The sequence below is a fragment of the Arachis ipaensis genome, chromosome B3 (assembly GCF_059453495.1).
Source record: "Arachis ipaensis isolate K30076 ecotype BB chromosome B3, ASM5945349v1, whole genome shotgun sequence".
NCBI lineage: Eukaryota > Viridiplantae > Streptophyta > Magnoliopsida > Fabales > Fabaceae > Arachis > Arachis ipaensis.
Genome location: NC_142438.1, coordinates 16,932,322 through 16,946,825, shown reverse-complemented (window position 1 = coordinate 16,946,825; position 14,504 = coordinate 16,932,322). Strand labels below are relative to the sequence as shown.

At 29.8% G+C, this 14,504-nt stretch overlaps 4 protein-coding genes across 5 annotated transcripts; 1 reads left to right on the top strand and 3 right to left on the bottom strand.

Moving 5' to 3' along the window:
• Positions 1–196: 196 nt before the first annotated feature.
• Positions 197–759, bottom strand: LOC107629983 (auxin-induced protein X10A-like). Its single transcript, XM_016332967.3, has one exon. It carries the CDS (start codon positions 729–731, stop codon positions 456–458), a length of 276 nt encoding a protein of 91 aa, XP_016188453.3. The 5' UTR covers positions 732–759; the 3' UTR covers positions 197–455.
• Positions 760–2,828: 2,069 nt separating this feature from the next.
• LOC148569925 (auxin-induced protein 15A-like) lies at positions 2,829–3,758 on the bottom strand. Its single transcript, XM_088509073.1, has one exon. The coding sequence runs from the start codon at positions 3,292–3,294 to the stop codon at positions 3,028–3,030; it is 267 nt and encodes an 88-aa protein (XP_088365199.1). The 5' UTR covers positions 3,295–3,758; the 3' UTR covers positions 2,829–3,027.
• Positions 3,759–4,099: 341 nt separating this feature from the next.
• LOC107629984 (auxin-induced protein 15A-like) lies at positions 4,100–4,605 on the top strand. Its single transcript, XM_016332968.3, has one exon. The coding sequence runs from the start codon at positions 4,169–4,171 to the stop codon at positions 4,448–4,450; it is 282 nt and encodes a 93-aa protein (XP_016188454.1). The 5' UTR covers positions 4,100–4,168; the 3' UTR covers positions 4,451–4,605.
• Positions 4,606–8,582: 3,977 nt separating this feature from the next.
• Positions 8,583–12,543, bottom strand: LOC107632718 (putative WRKY transcription factor 31). Of its 2 annotated transcripts, none has more exons than XM_088509072.1 (5): positions 12,071–12,543; positions 11,906–11,983; positions 11,395–11,814; positions 9,994–10,107; positions 8,583–9,579 (listed from the first exon to the last, which is right to left on the bottom strand). In XM_088509072.1, the coding sequence occupies exons 1-5, from the start codon at positions 12,467–12,469 to the stop codon at positions 8,917–8,919; spliced, it is 1,674 nt and encodes a 557-aa protein (XP_088365198.1). In that variant the 5' UTR covers positions 12,470–12,543; the 3' UTR covers positions 8,583–8,916. The 2 variants fall into 2 exon arrangements, with proteins under 2 accessions (XP_088365198.1, XP_016191869.2); XM_016336383.3 differs by having other exon boundaries at positions 11,395–11,817; positions 12,071–12,541.
• Between the last annotated feature and the right edge of the window lie 1,961 nt (positions 12,544–14,504).

The following is a 14,504-nucleotide window of genomic DNA, read 5'->3' as shown; positions in this document are numbered from 1 at the left end:
ATAATATAAACTTGGATCCAATATATTTAACTTAGCCATATGACTGAGAATCAGTTAATGATTCAATCCTTCATGTCATAAAGCAATTTACAGATCCAGGGCCAACTGTTAGAAAGGGGGGTTTTGGAAGCAAATTCGCAGCATTTCATAAAGTTAATGCAAACTTTTTTATACAACAGTAGCAGAAACACAAGGAATGCACAAGTGAAGAGCATATGGAAAGCACTTAAGTCTATAAATCTTTCGAGAAGAAATCTATAAATTCATTGAAACTGGGAGGAAAAATTCTGATATTTACATCCTTGCCATCTCAATGAGATGATGTTATGCTACAAAGAAAACTTATACTATAGTTCCAGCTACACAAAATTGTCTCTCAATTCTTGTTACAAAAAAGGATAAGTTTCACTCTCAACTAATCTATGCCAGTCTCCTTCGGCAGGACTTGTGCTAAGTCAGTTTAAGCGAGACGTGAGGTCCAAGAAAGCATCCTCACTGCATGGAACAGTCAGACCACCCATTGGATGATCATATCCAAATTCTTCTTCTGCTTGGCTTAGTAATTCTTGAAATAAAGGTTGATTCAAATAAGAAATGGGAACCACAAACCGCTTCATCTTCTCGCCAACATACATGGCAAGATAGCCTTTCGGGACTTCCACAACTTTGGAAGTTGCTTGGTTTGCAGTAAATGATGTCTTTCTTCTGATACCAGCCAAAAGAAAACCCATTGTTGTATGTATGTGTTGATGAAATATTAGTCTTAGATATGACTTGTGAACAAGATGCAATTTTTTGAGTTTCTTTTTTTTTTGCTTTAGGATGTGAATGACTTGTGTAGTTGTGTTGGTGCTAAATGCTTGCAACCATGAACATATATATAGATAAAAGGATATGTTATAAACAGACCGATATTAGAATGATTGGTGGAGGAAGGGTATCAGATAGGACCAGTTAGGAGACAAGGGCATGTAAGAGTTCACATGGTATTGTCTCAGCGGACTTTCATATGTATCAGCTTGTTAAACTACATAATTCAAGGTCCACCTTGTAGAGGGTAGGCCAACAGATTGCAATGTTTTGCAAATTTCATGGTGTGTGGTTTATAGTCTGGTGTAACTGAAAAGTTGAGGTTCATATCGGTTCTCCTCTGGCCTCAGATCAACAGATTTCATTATCAGTTGTATTGTCAATTTGAAGAAGCTTGTGAGATGTCTAAAGCATGTCTCAAGGAGTACCTTAAGTACATCTACAATTCTTGAAGAAGCATCCTTCACCTATGAATTTGTGTACATTTTCATTATTTCAAGTGGATATCATATATTAGCTACTTAGCAATTACCTTAGAAGGTGGGATGTGTACTCTCACTTAACTTCCTTGGTCCTAATCTTTGAAAGAGACCTCCAAGACAATACCATGTGATCCCTTGCTAACCCTTGTCACTATGTAGACCCCATTTTACAGCTTCATCTCAATAATTTCTTCAGGATAGCAACTATATATACACTTCTTCTTGTGTTCTCAACCAACACAAATCAGTTGCATCTCCTCAAATATCAGAAATCACATATTTCTCTCATACAAATCCTTCAAGAACAATCTATTTCTTTTTCTTTCGATCAACAAGAAGAAACAATGGCATTCCGCATTCCAGGTATTAGAAAGGCATCACTTTCTGCATCAAAAGGGACTAATGTTCCAAAAGGCTATCTTGCAGTCTATGTGGGAGATAAGACGAGGCGGATTGTGATTCCTGTATGTTACTTGAACCAGCCTTCATTTCAAGAATTACTAAATCAAGCAGAAGAAGAATTCGGATATGAACATCCAACCGGTGGTCTCACAATTCCATGCAGTGAGGAAGAATTCCTAAACCTCACTTCTCAATTGATTGGGCAGTAAATTGTTCTAATACAGACTGACATAGCTTAGCTGAGACAAATTTTGTACATAAACATTGTCCATTTTGATCTCTTCCTTGTATCATTCATTGGAAAGTATAAAAATGTTAAATGAGAAAGTTATAGCATGACATTGTCGGAATTTGTTTGCCTTTGTCTGATATGAATGATCTCTAATATATGCAACAATATCATAATAAAATTAAACATGTCCAAATTGCCCAGAATTTTTGAAGAACAATAACAAGAATTACAAATTTGCAATCCACACAGATTCAGTGATTATCCAACTAATATTATATGAAATTGGAATCTTAAAATATGGCCATAAAAATGAGCAATCTATTTCATTCATAAAATTGAAAATTAAGAGTACAATTCTGCAATGGTTTCAAATATACTAGTTAGTAGTTACAGTTTTATATATATAAAGTAAAGCAAGATGTAAATCATTGTAAAAATTAGGAAGACAAGCTTTAGAGGGATGTCAAATTCAAGTGAAACAATCAAAGTTGGTGAGCTTCTGATCTGGGAGAGAATACAGTGTGAATATGTGGTAATAGCATAAACTAATAGATTTGCCCAAGTGGCTTAAGTAATCAAGAGTTATTGATTTGTTTCAACAAATTAGCTAGCTTGCTGGAATAGCAAAACTGAAGATGTAGAGAATGATCTATATGGATTTCAACATGACAGTTCTTTTGCTTGTACCAAATAACTACTACCCAGAGAAATAATTTAATCTTCTCTCTTCTACATGGCTAAAATCATTGACTATAATTTGTGACTGTCTTTACTATCTAGAGAAGTAAAGCTGTTCATCATAAGCAGGAGATTCATTTGCCAGCAGTAAAGCATTTACTATTTAGATGCATTCATGTCACATGGATGCATTCAAAAGTGAAGATCATATGCAAAGAATAGAGTATACAAGTCCTTAGGGATAAGGTGTTTAAATTCATTGAACTTGGGAAAAAATTTCTGATATTACATCCTTGACATCTCAATGAGATGGTAGTTAGTATCTTCCAATAGAAAGGAAGTAAAAAAGAAAAATTCCAAGTGCCTGCTGTACAAATTTGTCTCTCAATTAATCTAAGTCAGTCTTGTTTTCCTTGGATTATACTATAGTCCATTCAAGCGAGACGTGAGATCCACGAAAGCATCCTCCTTGCAAGGAATAGTGAGACCACCCATTGGATGACCATATCCGAACTCTTCTTCTGCTTGGCTTAGTAAATCTTGAAATGAAGGTTGACTCAAATAGGAAATAGGAATCACAAACCGCTTCATTTTCTCTCCAACATAGACTGCAAGATAGCCTTTTGGGACTGATGCTGCTTGGGTTACAGCAGATGATGCCTTTCTAATAGCAGGTAATCGAAATCCCATTGATCTGTTTTGCTTCAAACTAATAAAAATGCAAATGATCACAAAGGGTGTAAAGAAGAATTGTTGTTGCTATTGATTTGTGTTGCCTTAGAGTGCAAGGGTAACCGTCTATATATAGATATACCATCTATAAGTTTTTGAATAATTAGCCATTCGATAAGGCCTACTTTGAGACAAGGGCGAAACGAAGATCACATGGTAGTGTCTTCATTGTGTTTGTGAAAGATTACTTTAGATTTGAGAGTTCTTGCCAAACAATGTTGCCACCTTTTGAAAGAGACAACTGAGAAGCTAATAAATGGTTAAATACAAAGCTGATTTAATGGACTACTACTTATGTCGCAGACATGCTTAAGACATATCACATAAGTTGGCTCTTCATACTGATGCAGAGTGGATATGAATACATTTATTGCAATAGAAAACAGATCACAGGGTACATCAGTACGTGAAAGGATTCATATGAGATGTCTTAAAACATGTCCATAAAGCGATATGGACATATGATTTATAGCCATCAAGAACAAAATGTGACATGTCTAAAGCATGTTTACAAAAGCATGGAATACCAATTAATACAAACAAATATAAGGCTTCAGTTTGATCTTATCTCATTTGATTGCAATGGCTTCAGTCTTGGCTATTCTTTGAGAAGGTGGGGGCATTCACTCTTAACCACTTCTAAGACAGCAGCACCATGTGATCTCTCGTGTGTATACCCCGCAATCCTGTAATGACTTCAACAATAATTTTATCTTGGAAATAATAATCTTCCAAAGAATCTTAAAATCTATAAATACATTTCCTTCTGTCTCAAGAAACAACACAATTCATTAGCATTCTTAAGCATCAACACTTACATACATACAGAAAAATGGGCTTCCGTTTACCTGTTATTCGAAGGGCATCATCATTCTCAGCTAGCCAAGCAGCTTCAAAATCTGTGGAACTCCCAAAAGGGTATCTTGCAGTGTATGTTGGAGAGAATCAAAAGCGTTTTGTGATCCCCGTATCATACTTGAACCAACCTTCATTCCAAGACTTGTTGAGTCAAGCTGAAGAAGAGTTTGGATATGATCATCCCATGGGAGGTCTCACTATTCCTTGTAGCGAACATGTCTTCCAAAGAATCACTTCTGGCTTGAATGGGCTATAAATCTCAGATCATAGAAGATTGACATAGATTAGCATATACATGTTGTATACAATAGATTAGAATAGAGAATCAGATGACAAGCTCAAAGAGTATGTCTACTTTTGTTGTATGATGACAAATTGACAATGAATTCGGTCACACAATTTTTCAGTCAATCATATAGCATTGTTCACTTGTTCCTGCAATTAGGAGCTTAAATTAGCAAAGTTACTCGCTGAAAGAATAATTTTCAAAGTAGGAACTGAACACCTTACTTATTAAAATATTTATGAGTGCACATTGTGCACTAGGATAAAGTTATATTGCATATCAAAAATTTTTTTTATTTGCATTACAACTGTGAAGTAAAATGACTGCCAACTTATTGCACACATGCATCAAACTATTCTTTATTTATATTCACACAGAATAGTTGTCAGACTGCAACTTGTGTGATTTTTAAAGCAGAATATGCTCCTATAAAACTATCTGAAGCTGCATAATTTGAATTTTACATCCATCAATTGCCAGAAAATCATATCTTGATGACAACTTTGACACAATTTGGCTCTTTGAATTACTTGACAGAAGTGAAACTAACCATCTTTGTGGCTGCTAAGGATTCACTAATCAAAGATGCAACTCCAGTGCACTCAAAAGAACAGCAACACTTGATCCAAAAACAGCAACACTTGATCCACTTTCAACTTGGGCTTCCTTCCGTGCAGCTCCATAGGCAGTTGAAATAACATGAAAATTAATTGATTTCTACATGCATGCTTAATGTTTATATAATGATGAATAATATACCTTTTCATGTAATAACACCCTGTGAAGTGCTCATCTTTGTAAGAGAAACTTGCTATGCTCAAAGCTAAAGTTTTGGCTTTGAACTGAAAAGAATGGGAAGGTGCACTTCTAAACTTAAACTAGCAAATAGTAATATGTACAACAAGATAAACATTCATTTCAACACGTGATTCTGTTTCTTTTATTATTATTTGTTTTAAAAGAACCGAAATACAAATTTAATCTAAAAAATATAATATTCATGTAATGCATAGGATGAAAAAGTGCTAAATTTGGTTTACATAAATACCAAAAATGAAAGTTTGAAAGGAAAAAAAAAAAGTATGCAGACAAACAGTTGAAAATGTGAAATGATGATATGTATATAGACGAAGTGGAAATTAAAAGTGCATGGACTTGAAAAAAACTATTAAATCCATTTGATTTGCTATGCACCTAAATTGGTCTCTACCAATTATTTCAGAAGTCTCAAAAATAAAATTTTAATAGCGTGTTAGATAAATAAAAAAATATCTTTAAAATATAAATCAATATCCTAATTCCTAATAGAATGGTGAATAATCAGGAACGAATGTGATTATACGATTTTGAATTTAAAAAACTTAGTTGATTATTTACAAAAGTCAAAGACTTAATTTTTGTGAGTGATTTAAATTTTGAAAACTAAATTAAACATTTACTCATTTTGGTTTGTATGTCACCTAGACATAATTTTTGCAATAAAAAGGGATTAATAATAAGTTTTATGAATTGAAATTTGTAACTTCTTCACCATTATCAGCAACCTAGATATAGTGTGAATAAGATTATAAGAAAGTAAGAAACCATCAGTCATTGCTAATCGCTTATCTTATTTCAATACTTATAGTGATTAATCAAAGACAACTATCTATCCTGTTTTTATGGCTTAGGTTGGCAAAATTTTTATTTTTCAAAAGTTATAATTAGGGTTTTTTAAAAGTTGTAATTAGGGTTGGAAGTGAACCAAGTTGAGTTGAGCTAAACCAAGTTCAAATTCAACTCACAAAAATTAAGTTTGATTCACGGCTAACAAGAGCTTATTTCTTAAGTTCAAGCTTGGCTCATCGAAAGCTTACGAGCTTGATCAAATAATAAGAATATAATCTATAATTCTATATCAATAAATTATAATTTATATATTTTAAAAATATTTAAAAAGATCAATTTTATATATTGTTTATCTATCAATAAATTGTAAATTTTTTATTTATGTCCTACATCAAAATTATATATAAAAAATAAATATAAAATTTTAAATAATTAAGATCGTGTGTATATATATATATTACTATTTCATATGTATATATATAATATTAAAAATATAGATTAAATACATATAGGATATGTGTATTAATATATATATATATAATCGAGTCAGCTCACGAGCTAATGAGTTAAGCTTATTCAAGCTCAAACTCGACTCATTTAATTTATGAGCTCAATTTCAATCTCAAGCTTGGTTCACCAGCTTACGAGTTTAGGTTATCAAGTTATTAATGAGCTCGAACTTGAGCTGGCTCATGAGTTGGCTTAACTCACTTCCCGCCCTAGTTGTAATATCTGTGTTTAGTAAATTAAAAATAACTTTTGATAATTACAAATAACAACAAAGGTATTTACTAAAATAGTTTTTAAAATTTAAAGATACTATAATAGATTAGATACTAATGTAAGAATTAAATTTAAATATTAATTAATGTATAAGATTATATTAGACTTTTTAATTTTGATATGCATAAACCAACTTTAAAAGATTCTTTCGTAAATACTTTCAAAAGCATCCCTAACTTTTAAAAACTATAAACACAGGTATATAAATTTTTTGATTTATCAATTGCAAAATAAGATACTTATATTTTTGAAAAGTACAAATACCTGTTTAAAAAATTTTACCAAACTTATATCTGAGTATTGTATGCTTATATTAATTAAATCCACTAAATAAGTACAAACAACAATTTGATGTTACCAATGAGTTATAGCTCAAATGGCATAATCTTCTTATACTCAATTAAGATGTTGCGGATTTGAGTCTCTTATTTTTTGTAAAAAAAAAACAATTTGATGTTTATATTAAAATCTTCACTTATTTACCCAAATAATAATAATAACAAAAACAACAACCGCAAAACCTTCACCTCATATTTTTGGGATGAATTATTCAACTTTTTTTTTTCAAAGGAAAGTATCTTTTCATATCCGAGTAGAAGATCGAGATAATGAAGAAAGAGGGAAATCCAAGTAGTAGTTGATGTAGAAATTTTGAGATGGGATCCAAAATAAGTAGCATGGAGATTTAGAAGTATTTAGAGAAAATTAAACATGACACTTTCTTTCTGAGTATGTCTTCCTTTTCTCTCACAAAATCACAGTAATGTCAAAGCTGTGACATATCTTCATCAACCACTCAATTTCAGACCCTTTTCTTTCTTTCTTTCTTTCTTTATTTTCTTTTTCCTCATTGCCACTATGTACACGCAACTGCCTGCGTGCTATCTCCCTTCTTTAATCTTCTTTCTTTGTTCTTTTCTCTTCTGGATTATCTTTTTATTAGCATAAGAAAATTACAAAGGAAATCCATAAAATTAATTAAAATGGTTATAAAATGATATTATTGTGGATGTCATCATAGAGCATTATCATGCATAATAAAATATGGAGTATTATTATACATAATGAAATATAGAACATTATCAATTAATGAAACATAAATTTTCATAATGTATTTCTACTAATTAATAAGTGAATTAGGTAAATAATATCTTATTATTATTTAATTCAAAATCTTGATCTATAAATATATTCTAAAAAAAAAGTTACAAGTTTATATTATCCTAACTCTTGTGTTAAATTATTGTGTATCATTTTTGTGGAATAAAAAATTCATTCTCATAAATTATCAAGTATTATTTGTGAGAATTTCATGAAGAACACTTCTATATTCTCATATATAAATCTCTATCTTTATTTATCTATTTTTAATTTTTTATCATATTTTTACCACAAAAATCATATATATAATAAAAAGTTTAACTGAAAAGTTAATTTTTCCAACAAATATAAATTAATTCTTTTAATTTTAAATTCTAAATTCTAATTAAATCCTAAATTTTAAATTTTATATCCTAAATTCTACCTCTAAATTTTAAAAAATAATTTTACAATAGAAATTGAATAATTGATTGATATTAGCTCATTATAATTGGTTCTCATTAATTTTTCATAATAAAATAATAAACAAGCATCAAAATCCATTAACATATATGTAATCACCCTACAATAAATAAATAAACAAAATGGGAAACTAACGAGGTCACTTCTGTGTATGAACTTTTCATTCGATTTGCTATACAAATTTAATTCATTTGAGCATACAAACTGAATAAATAAAATATCAAACCTCTCCTAACCAAATCAAAATTAAAATTATTTAAGAAAAAAAGATCAGAAAAGAATCTCTGTCTAATTGTCAAATAGTAATATATAGTTTAAAGTTTAATGCCCTAAGCAAGTTCCTCAAATAAATGAGAATAAAAACTAATAAAAAAAACGGTGCGGTCATAAATAACCAGCCAAATTAGAATAAAATAAAAAAATAAAAAATAAAAACTTTTTAAAAGGGATCAACTAATAATGATTGGTTCCACCATTGGTAGCTAGCTATTGTTGTTGAGTGTGCCATTGCCATTGTCATTGCTATTGCTAATGTTGTTTTGTTGAGTAGGAGCAGCAGCACTAATAAAGGAGCTAAGAGCTGATACCAAAGCAGCAGTGAAGTTTGGATCAGATGCAATTGCAGCACCAACTGTATCAACAAGATTGTTACTACTACTACTACTATTACTATGATCTTTATTATTATTATTAGGCATTTGTAGACCACAAAACTTTGATTGGTTATTGCTATTATTATTACTACTATTACCACCAAATATGTTGAAGGGTATTTGTGGAATTGTACTAGGCCTTATTGGGAACTGAAAAGGGTGGTTGTTGTTGTTGTTGATGGGGGAGTCATCATGAGTAAGGTCCAATGTGATAGTTGGGAATGGTGCTGAAGCTGAGATTGTTGCCATGGTTGAAGTAGCAGCTGATGATGATGATGAAGAAGATGGAAGAAGTGTTGTTGCTAAGAAGTTTGTTGCATTGTTGATTAGGGTGGTGTTGTCATTGGTTGACATTGATGAACCAGAAAGAAGCATTGTTGCGGCTGAGGAAGTTGTTTGCGCCATAGCCATTGCTGCCGGTGGCAAAGGGTGGTTGTGCTTCCCTTCATATGTTGTCACTAACACTGTTCTATCCTCTGCACACCTTTGCACCTGTTTTTGTTTTATGGTACCAAATATATATATTTTTTATTTAGTATTCATTTATTGTTATGGAATAAAAATAAATGAATACTAAAGTAAGAATTAGACTTTTATTATATAGTAATAAGTCACATTAATATTTTATTATAAAAATTAAAGAAAGTAAAAACCCTATTAGCTTGATAAAAATCCTTTAATAATATTACAACTTTTTTTCTTCAATGATCTTGTTCATATATATATATGGAGCCAAAAGTATTTTTAATATGGAAGGATATAATAAATAATTAGAGCAGGTAATATCTATAAACAATTCATGGATCAGCTCCTAAATTGTATCGGAAACTAATCATCCATTTAATTTTGAACTGACCTAAATAATGCGAAGATAGAGAGATTATGAGAGATGATATATATACATACCTGTTTCCTAACTGGACAACCGGAAGCCATGGTGCAACGATAATAAGCTCGAGGGCATGGGTTTCCTTTAGCCATCTTCTGTCCATACTTTCGCCATTGACACCCATCAGTTATCTGACACAATTAACATGTTTTCCATTAGCCTCCAAAAAGGACAAACACACAAACAGTACTGGTTTATATCATATATTGTTTTTAATAGAGTTTAATAATTTTAATAAGGGCACTCTTATACTATGTCATCTAATTATGTGATTAATTAAATATCCGTATAAAATATATTCTATAATGACACTTAACAGAAATTAATTAATTTCTTTTAGAATAGTATATATGTTTAAAATTATATATTTAGGTCTTTAAATAATTTTGTATTAAATCTATTATTTGTATTTTAAAAAATATAAAATAAATGCCTGAAATTTTATTAATTAAAAAACAAAGTTCATGTACAATAATTAACCTATTTTATCTTTCAGATTCCTCCCATCTATTCGGAAAAATCCAGCCCAAATGGCAAAAAAATTTCACACTTTCGAGAATTATTCGCAATGGAAAGATTAACGAAAACTCACAGAGCGGAGATTGAAGCCAGGTACCCATCCCATGAAGATTCGTGAAAAGAAAATTTAGTTAAATATTTTTATATATAAGTTATGTAAGTAATTTTAATTTATTTATTTTATTTATATGTTAAAAAAATTTATGTGTATGTTATTATTTATTATGTTAAATTTGAATTTAAATTGTATTTGTATTAGATTTTATTAAAAATGTATTAATTTTTTAAAAAATTAAAATTTAATATATATATATATATATATATATATATATATATGCTTTTCCTGTAAAAAAAATTAAACGAGGACAAAATAAGAAAAAAAACAGAGAGCATGACAAAGACATTTTATAGAGGGCATTTTACTAAGAGGAAATTAGTTTTTTGCAATTTTTTTCCTCTAAAATTCAGAATTATTCCATTGCAAAATACTTTAAAACCTATCTCATTACTCTTAGAAAAATATGTTAAGTGTGAAATTAAAAATAATAAAAAATTATATATATAAAAATATCAATTATTAAATTATTTATTATATATTTATATAAAAATATTATTTATATATTAAAATTAATTCTTAAAATCTGCTATTATCTATATATATATATATATATATATATATATATATTATTTAAATTATTTTTAATATATATTTTATATTTTGATATGTATTTTATGGTAATAATTAATTTTTTAATTAAATATTATATTATTGAACTGAATATATATTTTTGATATTTTAATATGTAATTTATTGAGATGATTGGTTTGATAATTGATAATTTGTATATAGCTACCAGGATAGGAGGAATGTAAAAATAAATAAAAAGAAAGATATATACCATAGGTGCCTCTGATCTGGCTCTAACAGAAACTCTAGCTTTCCTCATAGTGGCCTCGTGAGCTTGGTCAAGATTATGTTTTGCTGGACTACTTGACCTCTCTATTTTGTTTGCTTCTTCTTCCCTCATCGGGCTTTCTTCTCTTTTCATTCTCTTCTTCTCTCCATCACCACCACTACTATTCCCTGATGGTGATTTTGATCTTGATCGTGATGATGAACAATTGTGCGAATTTGTTGCTAAGCCTAGATCCATAAACTGCCTTGGAACCAATACTCTTTCATCGTCACTGCTCTTGTTCATGAGATTCATGTGGTGCATCTGAAGCGCACTGTAATGACTGTTTGCCTCATCAATCATCTCCCTTATCCTTTCATTCTCCTCCTTCACTCGCTCTATCTCCGCTTCAATTACACCTACCTCCTATTCAACAAAATTATTTAATTTAATTGAACTACCTAATTAATAAGTACTGTAATATGAACAATTTCTTTCATTTCATTTCATTTACCTCAAGTTTAGTTCTTCTGTCTTGCAAATTTACGTGATCGTCCTCCGTAGTGCTGGTAGTGAGAAGATTCAGACCAGTCTATGATTAAAACACATGGTTCATGAGTTAGAGTTAGTGTGGAGCTATATATATAATTAAAAGAATGCAATGAGTGGCAGAACTCACGTTTACTTTGAATTCCAAGGAATGACGATGATTGTTATCGTGGTCGGCGGCAGGGAAAGAAGAAGAGGCGATACGGTTGTCGTCGTTGTGATGAGTGACGAAGAAGTCTAACTCTTGTCTCGTGTTGTGATGATGATCGTGATTCGAAAGGTTGACTTGTTGAAAAGAGGCGGTGGTGGTGGCGCTTTCATGATTCCACTTGTCTTGAGGAAAAGAGTTGAGAATAACAGGGCTATTACTGCCAAGGAAGAACCTCCGGATCGGATCGGAAGAATCCATGGAGAGTCCTGCAGCATCTCCTCCCATGGCGAGAAAGAGAGAACGAGAGAGAGAGAGAGAGAGGAGTGTGTATGCAATGTTTGTGTTTATAGAGAGTAAATAAGACAATGGACTCGGCATGAAAAGAGGGCAACTAAGACTTAGCTAGCTTGACAAAGATGAATCATGGACCAAAAAAGTGTGCTAGTAAACATGTATATGTATGTGAAGTGTCCTTTATGTCCCTAGCTACCCTTGAATATTTTCAACACAATCTCTTCTTTCTCTTTTCTCTTTACTCTTCTTTTTCCCATTTTTTTCTCCTTGTTCAAAGGTAAGCTTTTAGTCCTTCAATTTGACATGTAATGTATGAATAATGTGTATCCACGTCTAGATTTTAACAGATTTATAAATTCACACTTATTTTGTTGGCCATTATCACAAGTTTTGTTGAGTGTTTTACGTAATCAAGTGTATTTTGATTTGGTCTATGGAGCTTCCTAACACTTTTTTTCTATTTTAGGTGTATGTGACATTCATTTTCGCTCCATATATTATCAAATTAATTAAATATAGAAAATAACTTCGAATCATTTCCATCTGCAGATAATTGAGCCATTACAGCGTTGAATTGAAATGGTCGACTGGTGGTTCAGTTCAGTAATCAAATCTTTTAAGAAATATATACATATCACATATTTATTAATTTATTAAATTAACTCTAATTCTTTTCTTTCATTTTTAATATTTGTGTAGGGTTGAATGAAGGTGTGGTCTAATAATAATAATAATAATAAAACGCATGTTATTATGGTGTTTATAGTTACAGTGATTAGGGTAGTTAGTTAACTTAACAATACTTACAAATATTATTAAAATTAAAGTAATATATTTTTAGTTTTTAATCATATTTGTTAATTTAAAAAATAAAAAAATGTTTAAAAAATAAGTCGAAAACTTGTTGGATATATATAATTATAAAAACTTCTTTAGAATTTAGAAGCTTCCAAATGATATATATAAAAAATAGTTATACGTAAAGTTTTCTTAATAGATCTAATTATTGGTATTCCCTTGACCTAATTATATAATTTTTTTAAAGAATTTGCAATGTTAATTTTTCTTCAAATAATTGAAACTAAGCATTTATTTTTCTCCAATAATATACCATATACACTTTAAGCTGGTCAAATTCCTTTGCTTACAAATTACAATATAAATAAATAATTTTACTTTTTTCTATAATTTAACTAAATAAAAAGAGATTGATGCCTTTTGATAAGTCACCACCGCCGCTATTATTGGCCAGGCACCTCAGTCTTCTGATGAATAAGTGAATGAATGGAGTCAATGGACGTTTTTACCTTTTTTTTTTTACTTTTTTTTTATTTTAACAAATTAAAAATTAATTTATTGTGAATTTATATTTTATTTAAAGATTTAATATTAATTAATAAATTTTTACACAATAAAAAATTCAAACTATCGACACTTATTTAAATAAACGAGTGAGCTAACTCTCACAAAATTGATTATAAATGGACGGTTATGACGAGCACTCTTTCTAATCCAGCCTCTTTGTAGGCCCTATGACCCTCCCAACAGTTGACTTCTGGGGTTTTGGGTCTTTGACACTTTGATTGAAAAGCCCCTGCCCCCTGCTTGAACCGTACGATGATGGTTTCACCATGCTTGGTTCAACTGGACCAAATTTATATTTATAGTATAAAAATACTATATTACTAATAAATATTATTATTTTACACAAATATTTAATTAATAATAATTTACATTTATATTTATAAAAATTTATATATATAAAATATATAATGTATACATATATTTATTAAATTATATATATATAAATTAATATAATTTATATCTATATTTATCAAAATTTATATATATAAATTAATAGAATTTATTTATTAAAAATAATTTAATATTTATACTGATTAAATATTGGTAAAAATTAAAAAAACGATTAATTTTTAAGATTTTTTAATTTATGTATAAATGTGTATATTATTTAACTTATTTTTAAATTTTAATTTATATTTTATATAAATAATCATATTTTAACACATATTTTATATAAATAATTAATTTGGTTTAACATGATTGTTTGTATACGCGTAACATACAATAATTTGTCAAGAGACTTATATTTTCATAA

Bases quoted from the DNA above. Each gene is read 5' to 3' on its own strand.
- LOC148569925 (XM_088509073.1), bottom strand. From the start codon at position 3,294: ATGGGATTTCGATTACCTGCTATTAGAAAGGCATCATCTGCTGTAACC.
- LOC107632718 (XM_016336383.3), bottom strand. From the start codon at position 12,469: ATGCCGAGTCCATTGTCTTATTTACTCTCTATAAACACAAACATTGCA. The intron at 10,108-11,394 runs GTATATATCTTT...TAATTGTGTCAG, and splicing joins CCAGATCAGAGGCACCTATG to ATAACTGATGGGTGTCAATG. The intron at 9,580-9,993 runs GTATGTATATAT...AAACAAAAACAG, and splicing joins GTTGTCCAGTTAGGAAACAG to GTGCAAAGGTGTGCAGAGGA.
- LOC107629984 (XM_016332968.3), top strand. From the start codon at position 4,169: ATGGGCTTCCGTTTACCTGTTATTCGAAGGGCATCATCATTCTCAGCT.
- LOC107629983 (XM_016332967.3), bottom strand. From the start codon at position 731: ATGGGTTTTCTTTTGGCTGGTATCAGAAGAAAGACATCATTTACTGCA.